This window comes from Neomonachus schauinslandi, chromosome 14 (genome assembly GCF_002201575.2).
Source record: "Neomonachus schauinslandi chromosome 14, ASM220157v2, whole genome shotgun sequence".
NCBI classification, from domain to species: domain Eukaryota; kingdom Metazoa; phylum Chordata; class Mammalia; order Carnivora; family Phocidae; genus Neomonachus; species Neomonachus schauinslandi.
The window spans coordinates 75678287-75694189 of NC_058416.1; the positions used below are offsets into that span (position 1 = coordinate 75678287).

General features: G+C 52.2%; 1 protein-coding gene across 2 annotated transcripts; it reads left to right on the forward strand.

Annotated features, from left to right (window-relative positions):
• The first annotated feature begins 1212 nt into the window (after positions 1-1212).
• LOC110592439 (trichoplein keratin filament binding) lies at positions 1213-15489 on the forward strand. 2 transcript variants are annotated; one of them, XR_002481105.2, is made up of 14 exons: positions 1213-1330; positions 2580-2773; positions 3579-3789; positions 4396-4452; positions 6255-6323; positions 6999-7172; positions 8034-8146; positions 8324-8390; positions 9550-9722; positions 10507-10588; positions 12034-12219; positions 12803-12946; positions 14146-14233; positions 14949-15489. XR_002481105.2 is itself a non-coding variant. In XM_021703433.2 (13 exons), exons 2-13 carry the CDS (start codon positions 2580-2582, stop codon positions 14176-14178), a joined length of 1503 nt encoding a protein of 500 aa, XP_021559108.1. In that variant the 5' UTR covers positions 1213-1330; the 3' UTR covers positions 14179-15489. The 2 variants fall into 2 exon arrangements, 1 of the variants encoding a protein (XP_021559108.1); XM_021703433.2 differs by having other exon boundaries at positions 14146-15489.
• The last annotated feature ends 414 nt before the right edge of the window (positions 15490-15903 follow it).

The following is a 15903-nucleotide window of genomic DNA, read 5'->3' on the forward strand; positions in this document are numbered from 1 at the left end:
CCCAGAGAGAAGTGACCTGCCCAAGGCCCCACAATTGGCTTGGTGGAGGTTGGACTAGAGGCCAAAATGTTCAACAAGACGCTATGCTGCACCCAGGAAAAAACAGAGAAATAAGAAGGAAGGGAGGAATTAAGAGAATTAAACACGAAAAATGGGAAAATGAAAGAAAAGAGGAAGTTGTCTTTATTATTTTTTAAGGTAAATTTATTTATTTAAAGAAAAAAATGAGTGGGCGCCTTGGTGACTCAGTTGGTTAAGCGGCTGCCTTCAGCTCAGGTCATGATCCCAGGGTCCTGGGATCGAGTCCCGCATCAGGCTCCCCGCTCAGCAGAGCGCCTGCTTCTCCCTCTCCCTCTGCCTGCCTCTCTGCCTACTTGTGCTCTCTCTCTATCTCTGTCAAATAAATAGATAAAATCTTAAAAAAAAAAAAAAAAGAAAGAAAAAATGAGTGAAGTTGTCTTTATTATTTTTTTAAGGTAAATTTATTTATTTAAAGAAAAAAAATTTAAACTAAGCTTTACGCCCAACATGGGGCCCGAACTCACAATCCTGACATTCAGGAGTTGCAAGCTCCACGGAATGAGCCAGGTGGGCGCCCCTTTATTATGTTTCTCACACATAAAATAATCCATGTAACACGTGCGAGTCATAAAACACCAACAGAATGAACACCCTTGAACCCACCACCAAGCTAAAGACAAGAGATACCAATAACTGGTCTCCACTTAGGCCAGCTCTTCTGCGAGCTGGTTGCACGCTGAGCGCACCTGGGGAGCTGAGACGACCTCTCACGCCCTGAGAACCTGATGGGACTGGTCTGGAGTTTGGTCTGGGCATCTGGATTTACTTTTCTTCTTTAAAGGCATCTGGACTTTTAAGACCTCCCCAGGGGATTCTCGTGTGCAGCCAGGCTCGAAAACCACGGACTTATAGTCTCCTCCCCTATCGTGTCCCCCGTGACCTTCCCCCCTGCAACCCTCACCTTCATCCCCCGCCAGGTAACCACCGTTCTGAATTTTGCGGAGTAGCGAGTATTCCTTTACCTTCCTCCTTCCGTTTCCGGGACTAGCGACGTTTGCGATTGATCTCCCGCCCCCCACGAGAGGGCGCCAGAGAAAAAAACACAGCCTCTTTCCTCTCCGCGCGTTCGGTATCGCGCTGGAGGCGGCTTGGCCCTCGCGGCGCTCCGTCGTCGGTCCGTTGCCCCGGCAACGAGCGGGGATACGGCCGGTGTTGGTGGCGCGCGGCCGGGCGGGACTGGCCGGCGTTGGTTGAGGCATGCCGGAGCGCGGCGGGGGCACTTTTCGGAAACTCCGGGGCGCGGAGAAACGTGAGTCGGAGGGTGGGCTCGGCCGGAGCCGGCGTGCGGGCGGGGACCCGCGGAGCCCGGCCGCAGTGGCCCCGCGCTGGCGGGAATCGCGGCGGGCGTCCGGGGACCCGCCGTCCCTGCGCGCTCTGGGTGCGACGCCTTCCTCTGCAACCCCTTTTGTCATATGTGGACGTTGGGGCTGCAAGAAGGATGCCTCCGATTCGGGACCGGAGTCTCGTTTCTTGATTCCTGGTGCAAAGCTTTTCCACGGGCGGCTTCCAGGGCAAGGAAAAAATTATGTCCACCTTGCCACGGTTTCAGGACAGGTTGTAAACTGGCAGCCGAAGGCTAAACTGGGTCCATAGACGTAGATTATTTGCCCCTAGCTCTGAGCACGGAGCTTGAGGCTTGGCCTGGACGCAGACCTACCCGTTTGTTCAACAGACGTTCCATAAGCACTGTTCTAGCCAGGCACTGTGTAGACCCTGCCCATCGTGGCAGCTCTGGGGTCAGGGAAGGAGGTGCCTGGAGTGAGAGTGCTCTCTGCTTTCAAGTCTCCATCGTGTCCCCATTTTACTCCGTGACCCGGGCACATCGATTCCTCTCTGGGTCTCAGTTTTTCCATCTGTAAGTTGAGGGATGTGTCCTCCATGCTAATCCAGAACACTTCTAGCTGTGACAGCCGGGCTGGGCCTCTCCCTGGGCGCTGCCAGAGCCAGGGCGTGTTGGTCCCCACAGGCAACCTTTTGCTGTCTACAGAGCCCAGGCCCTGGTCTGACACCACATGAATTAGGATCCCAGCCCTTTCATTGCCTCTACTTCCCGGCTCTGTGGTCTTGGGCAAGTCGCTTCACCATTTTGAACTTGAGTTTGCTCACCTGCCAAATAATGGGGGGATTATAACAATGAAAAAGATCATATATGTCAAGAGCTTGGCACATATATATGTTCCTGAAATTATTACCCCTGTTACTTTGTGGAGAGCGTAGAAGTCCCCAGGTGTTTGGGCCAGCACTGCTAGGACTGGTCCCCTGTCGTCATCTGCAGCACCCTTGATGGTGTCTCGCTCACAGCTGGGTGCAGCCCAGGCTTATTTAAAGTGATGATTTGCAAATCATTTGAAAGATGCTGATGCCTGAGGGCCTGCACTGAGACTTTTTTGATGTCATTGGTCTGGAGCAGGGTGATTCCAGGGGGCAGCCAAGGGGTGAGGACCACTCATTAGGGGGCTGCAGCAGGCTCATTTTACTACCATTGCCAATTTCCTCAGATGGCACTCCCTACGCTGCCCTCCTACTGGTGCAGCCGGAGGCTCCTGGATCAGCAGATGGCCCGACAGCGACACCAAGAGCAGGAGGCCCGGCTTCGGCAGCAGTGGGACCAGAACAGCCGCTACTTCAGGATGTCTGATATCTGTAGCTCCAAACAGGCGGAATGGAGCTCCAAGACCTCCTACCAGCAGAGGTAACTTCAGTGACCGTAGGGGGACGGAGGCAGGAAGCCACTTGCTGGTCATGACATGTGGCTTTAAGAACCCGGGAGGTGGGGGTGGGGGAGTGTGGCTTAACGGCATGTTTTCTTGAGGAATTTGCTGGATGGCATAAATTCCCTGCATGGTCATGTTTTTCCAACTGAAAATTGAAGAGAAAGATCATCAGTGAAATGATACATTTGCACTGAAAAAGAGAAAACAATAAGAAATATATGTAGAATCTGGGAGTCTCCAGGTGACCCTTTATCCCCAGAGAGAACCACAATTAACAGGCTGATGCAGATCCTCCTGTACTTTTCCCCTGCTGTGTGTGTATAAATACACACACACATATACATCCATTGTTGCAGAAATATATGTAAAATACATGGAAGGTAAAAGCCTAGGCTTTGGAGTTAGACAGACCTAGATGGAAATCCTGACTGTGTCACTTGCTGTATAAATGAGCCTCAGTTTCCTCCTCAGTGAAGTGGGGCTACAGCAGAACCTACTTTGTAGGATTTATGATTCGGCGTATCGTACGTCGTACCTGGTAATTGCCCAAGTGTTACCTAGTACTGTCGTTACGTGCATATGTGAGACCACTGTACATTTTCTTACTGTGAAACCAAGATTCTGTTACGCATAGTGTTCTGTGACTTGCTGTCTTCACTTTGGCTGGAAGACACTTTCCTGTGTCACCGTGTCACGTCCACCTCAGCCTCTTTGGCCGCAGAGCAGAGCGTGCTGCGTGTGGCTGTCGCGTGACTGATGGAGGGAGGGCTCCTTCCCACACAGCATGCATGCCTATCAGCGGGAGAAGATGAAGGAGGAGACGAGGAAGCAGCTGGAAGGCAGACGGGACAGACTCAGGCAGCTGCTGCTGGAGGAGCAGGACCTCCTGGCCAGAGAGCTGGAGGCGTCGCGGCTAAGCGTGGACATGCAGGAGGGAAGGATCCGGGAGCGGTGCGGCAATCTGAAGTTGGCCCGAGAAGAGCAAAGGAAACTGGTAACTTCTTCTAGCCCCATAGGAGCCAACAGAGCCGGAGTGTCCCCAGCCCATCAGTGAGGCGCGTGTGGGGCCACCCCCGGGCACTGGTCTGATGAGCCAGCAGTTAACGGCAGAGCCAGCAGGGGGACGGGCGTGTGCTACGTTGTTCTTCGTGCGTGTTGGGCACGAGCCACCTCTATTCTCTTTGGCCCCTTAAATCACCACCTCTGAGTCCTTTGTCTTTATTCCAGTCCCGTGGTCCCGCAAAGGCTTGGCACTGGTATACTTTATCTTCCGAGTACTTGTGGGGAATGGTGAGCCCCAGTCTACGTATTGAAGCCTGCTGTATCTTTTGCAACAGGTCTGTCCCATCTGGGATCCATCTGTAGCATCACATCTTGGCACCCTTCCATCACCATTGTGGCAGTCATTTGTCAGGGCTGTCTGGTTCCATTCTGGTGTCTCCCAGAGCCGGGGGTGCAAGGCGGGCAGAAGGTCTGAAGGGCACGTGCAGGGACAGCGAGCCGGTGGAGGGGCTCTCAGCCTGAGCTGACTTCCCCTGGGGGTTATCCAAAATGTGAATGGATTTGAAAAGTGACATCAGGCTTTGTGTTTTCTTGACAGATTGCTGAACAACTTTTATATGAACACTGGAAAAAGAACAACCCCAGACTTCGAGAGGTGAAAACCTTTGATTTGCCTAAGTAGATGAAATCATGGTTCCCTTCTTGTTTGTAAACTTGCATCTCTTGCTGGGGTGAAACAGGAGAGGACACCCCAGCCCCCTGAAAAATGCACCAGGCAGATCTGGTTCGTTTGGTGTTTAGCCAACACTTACCGAACATTTGCTGCATGGTCTAGCACCTGGGCGTGTAGAGATTAGAGGGGGTCCCCGCTCTTCAGGAGCTCGCAGCCCAGTGCAGGAGACTGGGCAGCTCATTACAGTGCAGGCTGTAGTGGGCTGGGCAGGCCCGGAAAGATGTGCACTGGGGCAGTGCCCCCACCTCAGTTGGGGGTCAGAGAGGCATCTCAGAGGAGTTGCTGGAGTGGAGGAGTTTGGGCTTTTACCTGATGGTGTGGAGGTGAGGAAAGGACCCTCCAGATTGAGGCAACTGAGTGAGGATCAGGCCCAAGCAAGTCCAGGGAGCAACACTGGCTGAGAGGTTGTGCCATCAGAGAAGGAAGGGGGACTGCAAGAGTTGAGGCTGGTGAGGCAGGCGGGCCCAGACCCCGGCCAGCCTTGTGTGGCCTTCTCCTAGAAGCATGGGGAGCACCTGGATGATTTTAAGCAGGGGTACAGTGGGAGCCAGCTGCATTTCAGGGAGCAATAACTTTGGCAGCATTGTGGAGGTTGCAGGACGGGGCAAGGCCACGGCAGTGATGGTGGAGGCCAGAATGGGGTAGCAGCAGAAAGGAGGACAAGGGGCGAGACCTTGGGGGCAAGGGAGGGTGGGGCTGGTTTGAATGGCATCATTCCACGGAGACTGGGCCAGAAGAAGACCCGTGATGATGTCAGTAATTTATTTCAATTTAAACTTTGTGTCTTTGTTTGGTGGGATGAGTTTATTCATAATTATAGTTAGAAATGGCTAGTCACTAAGTAAGGGAGCAATTTTGTGCTTTTGAGTCTTGTGCAGTTAGCATTAAGACTTTCCCTGGTCCTTTGAGGGTTTAGGTAGGTGCTCCAAAGTCTTTTACTCAGAAATGTTTATTTAGAACACTCAAATTAGTTACAAATGTTTATATTTGTAAGTCAAGAAAGAAATTAAAACTTTTTATAGACAATTTCCCAAACAAAAGCTTTTGGACAGTGCTATAATTCATTTTCTGATCCAAACGATTCTCTAAACCCAAATCTCTTTTTTTTTTTTAAGTAGACTTCACGCCCATCGTGGAGTTCAGTGTGGGGCTTGAACTCAGGACCCTGAGATCAAGACCTGAACTGAGATTGAGAGTCAGATGCTTAACCAACTGAGCTGCCCAGGCAACCCCCGAAATCTCTTCTTAATCACCCCAAATGTGTTGCATCTGTTGCTACGGGAGTACATGTTTATACACCTCTGCTTTGCAGAGGGAGTTTGGAGGAGCCAGGTGAAAGGCTGAGCCTGTTCCTCAGCTAGCTCCGGTGTCCCTGGGGCCTGGCATGCTCTCTGGAGCAGCCAGGGGTGGCCTTTCAGATCCTATTTCCATTTCAGTGTCCGCTGACCGGCTCCTGCTCAATCCCAAGGGTGCCGGCAGAAAAAGTCGTGCTCCTTTGTTACAACTCGTACGATTTGTTTAGAACTGCCTGGTCCTTTAAGTCAGTAAACACTAACTGACTGGCATTCAGACTGTACGTGTTGGGGTCTCCTTGTGCTCCCCTGTAAGGTACCTGGGCCTCCCTGAGTCCTCGTGTAGGGAACTTAGGGTCGCTGCGTTTCGCAGCACACGTCTGTCACATGAACCAGTGAGGAAGTTCGTCTTCTCTGCCTTCTCACCCTCAGATTGAATCAGCCCTTCACAAGGAGCATGTGATAAACTCTTGGAAAATGCAGAAAGAAGAAAAAAAACAGGTGTGGTATATGACTTGGGAAATAGCCCTCCGAGCTGTGGTGGGCGTGCTGTGCCTCCACGGCTTGGAAGTTTCCTTGTTTTCGATGTTAATGACTCCGATCCAGGAATAGACTTGATCTCAGCTTATGTAACGTGCTAACACTGAACGGCGGCTGCTCTTACACGTAGAACGGTCCGTTGTGCTCGTTCCCGGGGCAGAATCACACCAGGTGACCAGGGTTGGCCCCGGGCAGGTGCAGTGCTCATCTGAAAGGTCACTGTTGTTGCTGGCAGTCTCTTGACATAGTTTGCAACCTTGGCTTACAGCAGCACCTCTGGGGACAAAAGTCCACACCTCTGTGAACCCATAGCTGTGCCTCTGGGTTAATTTTGGAGAGTATTGTGCTGACTTTGGGAAGGGGAAGGAACCCCGCCATTCTTGAACCCCTGCTCTGTGCCAGGCCCTGTGCTGGGTACTTTCCCAGCATCGTCTCTGAGGGCAGCATCACTCCCATGATTCCCACCGTGAGAACAGAGCCCAGGAAGACGCACCATTGCCCAGGGTCACCAGGCTGATAAGTGGCATGACCCACTCTGGCGTAGACATGTCCGAATGAGGGATAGCGGCGGGGAACTGGGTCTTTGCTGGCTGCATTACAGATACTGACCTCCTGGGTTCCTTTGGGTCCATGTAGCAAGAAGCCACCAGAGAGGAAGAGAACAAACGGTATGAAAATGAGCATGAACGGGCCCGAAGGGAAGCGCTGGAGCGGATGAAAGCAGAAGAGGAAAGGAGGCAGCTGGAGGGCAAGCTCCAGGCTGAGGCGCTGCTGCAGCAGATGGAGGAGCTGAAGCTGAAGGAGAAGGAGGTGAGGGCACAGTCCTGGCTGCACAGCCTCCTCTGTTGCAGCTGCCTGTCATTAGAAAATGGGCATGTGGAAAGCGGTGCTGAATAGGTTCTGTGGGGGGGGCAGGGGGATGATTCTAAGACATGCAACAATGCTGGGCTCTCCCTTCTCACATGTATTCCTAGCTGTGGTTTTTCCATCCTCCTAGGTTGTATGCCCAGATTCTAGAATGTTCATGATATGGAGAGAATACCTGTTCTCTTAGGTGTGTTTCCAGAGTGGCTGTGTGAGAACCTTCTTAGAACTTGGATTTTCCAGGGCACCAAGTAGACTTGACTTAGTCTGATGTCCTAGCACACAGCTATGGCTCTCCCCAGCTAGCAGGTTTGGGATCTCAAGGCATAAACTGTGAGGGTCTTTGGTTCAGGAGGCTGTTCTGAGGATACTGTGCAGTTTCCCTGAGCTAGATTCCTGGGCTGGATCTTCCCATTCAGACAAGGGGAAGCCTGTCCTTCCTCAGGCCCAAATGATTCAGGAAACAGGTCCTTAATGCCCACCATCTGCTTGATGCTTGATGCCAAGCACTGTGCTGGGCCCTCACGGCGGGAGCTGTGTTGGGTGGGGGAGACAAGTTAAGTCACAGTAAGGTGTGGATGAATCCAGGGTCCCGTGGGAGCATGGAGCATGGGTCTCGTCCTTGTCCACAGGCCCGGGAAAGGCTCTTGCAGGAAAGGAGTGAGCCAGGCCCAGGGCTCAGAACCCAGAGGTGGGAGGGCGTTCTGATCACCCCCGGCCAGGCCAGCCCTGCTGCAAATGCAGATGAAGAATGAAGGGAGCTCTGATTCTGATGACCTTAATTGGATTTAACTGTCGTCACCACAGGCCACCAAACTGAAGAAGGAGCAGGAGAATCTGCTAAAGCAGCGGTGGGAGCTGGAGAGGCTGGAGGAAGGGAGGAAGCAGATGGCAGCCTTCCGGCAGAAGGCAGAGCTGGGGTGTGTGCGAGAAGGGCCCCCAGCAGCTGCCCTGGCCAGGCGGGCGAGCCTCTCACTTGCCCAGACTTGCACGGGTACCCCAAACCAGAAAGGAGACAGTCTGTAGTAAGCAGCTGTCTGACCTCCAGTAATTGTTCATAAGACACTGAAGGCAGTCCCTATTTTGCTCATTTCTAGACGCTTTTTGAGACATCAGTATAACGTGCAACTCAATAGGCGTACCCAGCAGATCCAAGAGGAACTGGTGAGTCTGAGTCAGCCTGGCATTTCTTTCACCCTCTTCGGAAAAAAATGCTTTCCATTGCTCAGTAGCTGAGTGCTTTCTCATAATAAGACACCAGGGGAGATTCCGCCTTGATCAGCCCTGCAATCCCTGCCCCTCCCCAGAGGTCTCCTAGATATATTTACATGATGCCCAGAGAGAGAAGCGGTGGGGTTCTTTACAAGTTGAAGTGGCATTCCTCAGTATATTTACCTACCGGTAAACCTCAGCTGCTGGGAGGGAGCCTGTTCTTTCATACTAGCTGCTCAGTCTTCCTGTTAGGTATGTCCGTGGGCTCGCTAGTGACGCAGGGACGGGGAAAGTGAATGGGCCAGCCCATTTGCCTCTATCCCTGCTTGCTGCAGTCAGGGCGGGCCGGGGGGCGGGGGGCGGGGGGCGCCTCTGCTGGGGCTCGAGCGCATTTTTCCCATCCCAGGACTTCCAGAGCTCCCCCGTTCTTTTTTTTTTTTTTTAAAGATTTTATTCATTTATTTGACAGAGACAGAGCGAGAGAGGGAACACAAGCAGGGGGGAGCGGGAGAGGGAGAAGCAGGCTTCCTGCTGAGCAGGGAGCCCGATGTGGGGCTCAATCCCAGGACCCTGGGATCATGACCTGAGCCAAAGGCAGATGCTTAACGACTGAGCCACCCAGGCACCCCTAGAGCTCCCCCGTTCTTTACAGCGCCCCACTGTAGCAATGTGCACCACAGCCGGTTCCCCACCGGTGCGTATTGGGGTCGTTTCTGGTTTTTCCCTCTTACAGCACAGCTGCAGTGAGCATTTTGTGCACATGTCTTTGTGCCTTTGGGTCTCCAGTCTGTGTTCTCAGAAGTAAGACTGCTACCCAGCTGTGTTCTCGAAAGCTGTGCTACCAGGCCTGTCCAAGGGCAGGGACATGCGTGTGGTGGCAGAGGGGTCTCCCTTGGAAAGGGAAAGCTCCTGGGCCTCTCCTGCATTGTTTTAAACCATCCCTAAGTGGTTAAACCCTGACCCTTCCCATCTCTATCTTGGGAACCATCGGAAGCCTCACGAATGTCTGCTCTCAGTGCCGAGTGCAGAAAGGCGGGGCCGTGGGAGTGGGACGCAGGGGCCGCAGAAGGGCTCCCCCCGCTCCCCCTGTGCTTCCTCGGCCACCCTCCAGGAGGCGGACAAGCGCATCCTGCAGGCGCTCCTCGAGAGGGAGGACGAGAACCAGCGCATGCAATTGGCCAAGAGGGCGCAGGCCGTGGCCGACGCGGCGTGGATGAAGCAGGTCATCGAGGAGCAGCTGCAGCTGGAGAGGGAGCGGGAGGCAGAGCTGCAGCTGCTGTTGAGGTAAGAGGCGGCCCCTGCGTGCGCCCGACACTCCTGGCCTCTCCTCTGGTCCCTCACGTCCCCACAGGGCACCACAAGGTCTCCCTTGTGACCGAAACATCTGCCCTTGCTCAGCTGTCCGTCGTGACGAGCACATGTGTGCTAACGGACCTGGCTTTCGGGGGTGTTGCCCTGAAGTTCTCTCAGGTGGAAATCATCAGGGTTTAGAGTAAGGGTCTGTTCCTTTAAGATCTTAGAAACTTGATAGGAAGTTGTTATAAACTGTGGAGATGCTGAATGCTTCGTAGGTCTGTTAGAGATGGTTCTGGATCCTAAAAACCTAGGAGATTGAAATAATCTAACAGGTAACATTTATTGAGCACTGACTGTGGGCCAGACACTGTGCAAAGCGCTTTCCCGTCCTCATGTTATTGGCTCCTGACATCGTTGGGACCTGAGGAGCAAGGGGATGGGGCTCAGGCACCGCCGGGCTCCTGTCCCTCTCCAGGGTCCTGACGGCTAGAGTCCCCTTGGTGTCCAAATGGCGTGGGTGCAGGTCATCACAGTTGTGTTTCATAAGGAGGTGGGAGCATAACCAAGGCAGCCCAAAGTACTTACAGGAGGAATACTCTTGGTGAGCTGGTCCGGAATTGTCACCTGTGAAGAGTTGGGTGCAGAAGTTGGTGTGAAGGTTGGCCTCACAGAAGATGTGTGGACCTGTGTGCCAGAGCCCTGTTGGTTCTTTAGTTGTCTTCTGCCGTGGGTGGTGGTAAGGAGCCTGCTCTCACCCGCTCTGTGTTCCCAGGGAGGAGGCCAAGGAGATGTGGGAAAAGAGAGAGGCAGAGTGGGCCCGGGAGAGGAGCGCCCGAGACAGACTGATGAGTGAGGTAATGCCGGCTGCGAGCACATACTGACCCTGCCAAATATTCTGGAACACAGGCCTCTCTGGTCATCATAAAGAGACTCTTAACGTCATTATGAGAGTAGTATCAACTTATTCGAAAAATATTCATAAGTACAGGAAGTAAACGCCAAGTCACCCAGACCCCCCAGCATCTACAGTCATCATTACTTGATTTCCCTCAACTCTTCCTGTTTCTGTGCATAGTGTGTGTTTCTGAGCACTCGCTATTATACTGTGCTATTTGATTTCAAGCATTCTAACCTACTATTCACATCCTCCTTGTAGATATTTTGACGACAGCATATTATATCATGTGGGTGTGTTGTAGTTTGTGTTCTACTCCCCTCTTGTGGGTATTGTTTTTTTCCTAATTTTGAGGCATTACAAGAAACATTACAGTAAACATCTTGGGGCATAAGGCTTTCCATTTTCCGTATTTAGGATTTTTTCCCTTGAGGTGTAATAACCAGAAGTGGATTCTTGGAGGAGCGTAACTGTTTTCTTTGTCAGGATTTAAGTAATACTCATAAGGCATACCCCATTTAGAAGGAAATCTTTTAGGGGCTCCTGGCTGGCTCAGTTGGTGGAGCACGTGCCTCTTGATCTCGGGGTCGTGAGTTTGAGCCCCACATTGTGGGTAGACATTCTTAATAAAAAAAATTTTAAAAAAAAGGAAATCTTTAGAAAAAAGCCTTCGTTATCCATGTATGGAAAGTTAAAGTGGTTTAAAATGGAAATTCTATTTTGTGCATGTCCTTTTCGAATCCATGGGAAGTCGGGTTCCCACTGGTGCTGTCTCACTTTTGTGAGTACCGATACTCTGCAGCATGTTTTGATTTTCCCTATTAAGAATGTTCCTCCTCATTGTGGCCACTTAAGTGTCTCCTCCGGGGAGCATAATTGTTGGGTGTGGCAGGTGGCTTCCCACCGTTTCTGGTTCTTGAGGCCTGACCATGCTCTGGATGTAATCCTCTGCTGTGGCCAGGTCTCAAACCCAGGTTTCTGCCACTCTAAGCCGTAAATTTAAATCCAAAAGGCTGAGGGGAGGACCCAGACTCTATCTCTGGTCATCTGCATGGCTGTGGTTTCTTTTTCTGTAACTGATGGGGAGTGAGACTCACAACCTTGTTGCTACGTTTCTGCCCTGGGGAGGGAGCTCCATCCCCTCCTCTGACCTTGTCGGTGCCCAGCGGTCTCTCCCTACCGCACAGTGTGTGCATTTTGTATGTGGTGGGGACGGGTGGGAAGCGGGGCTGACACTGTGTGGGCCAGTCCTGTGATCTGGACTTGCCTTCACCTGGCATATTCAGGCCTGAGGCTGAGGACAAGGCTGGGTCTCAGGGCAGCTATGGCCTGTCCACGGCTTACAGGATAGGTACTTGTTAGCGTCACACTGAAATCTGCCCTTTGCCTTCCCGCTGTGGGTAGGTTCTGACAGGGAGACAACAACAAATACAAGAAAAGCTTGAACAAAACCGACGGGCACAAGAGGAGTCCCTGAGACACAGGGAGCAACTTATTCAGAACCTTGAGGAAGCCAGAGAGTCAGCTCGTCGTGAGAAAGAGGAGAGTGAAGAACTGAAATCAGCCAGGAAACAGGAGCTGGAGGCCCAGGTGGGCTCAGCCGGGGGGCTGGGGGGGGAGGGGTGGGAGGCAGCCTCAGCTGCAGGTAGCAGGCCTCGCTGTGGCCCCCGCCCCACTGTGGCACCAGATGCCAAGACCCGTGACTTATTTTCGCAGCCTGGCACTAGAACCTTGTCCGAGACGCCCACGTTAGTGAGCTCAGTGCACCCCTTTTCCTTTCTAGCTGAAACCCCGACCCTCCTGATTAGTCCCAGCTTTACTCCAGGTCCTCCGTCTGTGTGGGAGCAAGGCTGTCAGGCCTGGCCAGCCTCTCTCTTTCCTGTCTGTATCTGCAAGCCTCTGGCTTGCTGGGACACAGTTGATTGAGTTCAGGACCTGACAGGGAGCAGAGAATAATCTTCCAAGCACGTGGGCACACCGGACCTTTTTACCAGCTGCATGTTACACACACAGCCTTTCCATGCTCATAAATGCCCTTCCTTCTGGCACTTGCCGTCATTGTGGCTTCGCTGGGCTTCTCCAGCTGGCAGAGGCCCACGGGCTTTCCCCCATGATCCGAGGCAGGGTCTGCCCTGGGAGCATTGTCCTGGGTGACTGTGCTCTTGGTGGCCAGGTTGCAGAGCACCAGCTGCAGGCATGGGAAGAGGACCAGCAGCAGGAGGAGGAAGAAGAGGCGGCGAGGCAGGCAGAGCGGCTCACCGACACCCTGCTACAGCAGGAGGCGAAGACGATGGCCAAGCGGGGCTACCAGCCCAAGGTAGGGAGTCTGCAGGGGACGGGCCCCGCTGCCGAGCCACCACCCAACCTGGCCCCTGCCGTCCCAGGCCTGTTCGTAGCCCTGTGCTTGGCTCTGGTTCTTCCTCGCTCCTCCTCAGTTTCACCCTTTCTCGGCCAGTAGGGAACCATGACACATGGCTGGTCCAGTCCTTCTTTGGGCTTGAGGTGATCTTGCTCTGGTCCTGAATGCTGAGCTGTGGGCCGTGTGGCCCCCGCTGGGGCCGGGAGCCATCTAAGAGCTCCGGCGCCGTGGGTGGAAGGTGAAGGAGCAGTGGTGCTAGGTCTCCGCTGTGCAGACAGCAGAGCCCAGCTGAACAAGGGCCCGGTGTCCCTTCTTCTCAGCACCTCTGCCTGCCCCCTCCCCACTCTGCGATCCTCTCTTCTCCTTCCGTCTTTCCCTGTCCCTCGAACTACGTGAGTCAGCCCTGCGCAGGACAGCACAGGGCGCACAGACAAGCCGAGGCCAGCACGCCACTTCCCGGGAGCTGGTAGCAGAGGACTGGGAACCGAGGGACGGCCAGCAGGCCCGTCGCCTCTGCTGCGGTTCCAGGGCCGCTCTGGCTCCCTGTCCCCCACCCCCGCCCGGCGCTCTGAAGCGCTGCAAGACCAGGAGGCTGGCTCCTTTTTGGGCCGAGAACTCTGGGAAGCCGACGAGGCAGGTAGAGCGGGTGCTGCACCAGCTGCAGACCCATTTTGTCCTGGCTGGCTGGGGCTCTCGGGGCGCAGGGAACAACATATTCTCAACTCACTTGACCAGGGATCAATGAGTGCCTTGGGACCAGGCTTTCACAGAGCGCACGTGAAAACATTATTTAAAAAGGTAATAGGGGCGCCTGGGTGGCTCAGTCGGTTAAGCGTCTGCCTTTGGCTCAGGCCATGATCCCAGGGTGTTGGGATCGAGCCCTGTTCGGGTTCCCTGGTTGGTGGGGAGTCTGCTTCTCCCTCTCCCTCTTTCTCCCTGCTCCTGTTCTCTCTCTCGCTCGCTCTCTGTATCTCAAATAAATGAATAAAATCTTTTAAAAAAAAAAGGTAATAAGGTGTCTCAGTTATGGCTTTGTCACTTGTAAATGAAAAAGCCATTGATTTATACGGCGCTTTCAGCTCTTAAGTTGGGATTAATTCCCAGTGCTCCAGCGATTGGCTGATCTGATCAGGCTTGTGTTTTCTTTTTTTCCTCAGCCCTACGGACATCCCAGAATTGCTTGGAACTGACTTTGTTGGGAACGTAAGCACAGAGAGCAGGGACGCTGAGGCCTGTGATACGCAGGTGCCAGACAGTTGTACCGTGTTCTGTTCGAGTGTTCGGGTCACTGCGGAACAGTTCAGTGAGCCTGTTCGGGTCCACAGTTACCCAGAGCAAGGGCCTCACCGGACTAAGGGGTTGTGGAGAGGCAGCACCCAGCAGGAGGCCCTTTCCTGCCTTTCGTATCCAAGGATGGGGCTCTTAGAGTCACACACTGACAATACTGTCACGCAGTCCCTAGACTTAGAAAGTCAGACTCTGCAACCGCGCTAGGAGCTGTGGGGTGGGTCCCGTGACAGGATATATGGTTTCCTGTTGCCTCAAGCTAATTGTCCACCGCCAGTGAAGACTCCCACTGGAGAGATGAGGGAAGTTTCTCAGTTCTTAAACTTGCTATTTAAATTTCATTATTTGGTTGCGAGCAAACTCGTAAGTCTTCGTGCAGTTTATTTCAGGGTTTATTAATTTAGCGATCCCAGAAGGATCACATCTTGTTTTCTGGAAGAAAAAAAGCTATGAACTCTGAGACAGTCTGATGTGCTCCACAGATGCTTTCTGGAAAGGTAGCAAGAAGTGGGTGTTTCCTCCTTCAGGAAACATTTGGTAGAACTTCCACAGAGTGCCCTGTGTGGGCTGATCCCAACATGTATGTGACTGAGCCCCAGAAGGGAGCCTCAAAAGGCCACCTGGGTGGCTAACCTTTGGGCATAACACTTTGGACCTCTTGTGTCTTGGGAAGGTCTTGGCAATATGCAGCCTTGTGGGATGTGTGTGTGCAGAGGAAGGGGCACTGAACCTGAAGGAAGTAGATCACACTCAACCAGACTGACCAGAACTGCCTCTTCCCACTGTTCTATCAACATGACACAGTTCTAGAGTAATCTCGGCATGGAGTACAAGTTCCCTGCAGCAATAATCATATTTTTATGACTTGTTTTTTTTTTTTTTTTTTTTCAGATTCTTCCTCTGAGGTTTCAGTTTTCATTATATTGTATTTAAGATTGCCTGTCTCAGTAAATTACAGCCAATTATAGGGCTATGTGCCAGGTTATTAAAAACCTGAGTTTATTAAAAAAAATCCTGAGTGTAAGGGCTGCATTGCCTTCCCCATGCATTGTGCTATAAAAACAAATGGAGCAGCAAACTGCATCCTTAATATGTTTTTCGTTTTCTTGTCTTGAATTTCTTTGGCTATGATCCCCTGAGCACCACTTTCATTATGCTTGCTTGTATTTGCTTCCCGTTTGAGACGTTCATTTATTGTGAAATAAAGTTCTGGTGTGACGGCATGGCTTCGTGGCTTTGTTATTGCTTTTAGTAACTGTTGCAGAGTGGGCCCTATAGAATGAAAGATCTTTACTGACTCAATCACATCTCCTACAGCTTTGCGTATTTCCTACGACTGCTCACAAGAAAAATGAGTATTTTTCCTGTGGAAGGGGTGTTGTCTCCCCTCTAATTTCCACTGGATCCTCTTTTAAGTAAACCACAGGGAATTATTAGGAATCATATGCTGTCTGAGCTCCAGTATAGATTTGATGTGGACAGAATGCCTGGTAAATAGGCACGTAAATATTTACTGAATATTTCTTATTTCTTTCAATTTCTTACTTTTGAAGCCTTTTTTGTGATGCTGGTTCTCTGACTAATTCATTTAAATGTTTCCTCTCTAAACTTGGCCAAAATAATAGTTT

Bases quoted from the DNA above. Each gene is read 5' to 3' on its own strand.
- LOC110592439 (XM_021703433.2), top strand. From the start codon at position 2,580: ATGGCACTCCCTACGCTGCCCTCCTACTGGTGCAGCCGGAGGCTCCTG. The intron at 8,391-9,549 runs GTGAGTCTGAGT...GCCACCCTCCAG, and splicing joins AGCAGATCCAAGAGGAACTG to GAGGCGGACAAGCGCATCCT. The intron at 10,589-12,033 runs GTAATGCCGGCT...CGCTGTGGGTAG, and splicing joins GAGACAGACTGATGAGTGAG to GTTCTGACAGGGAGACAACA.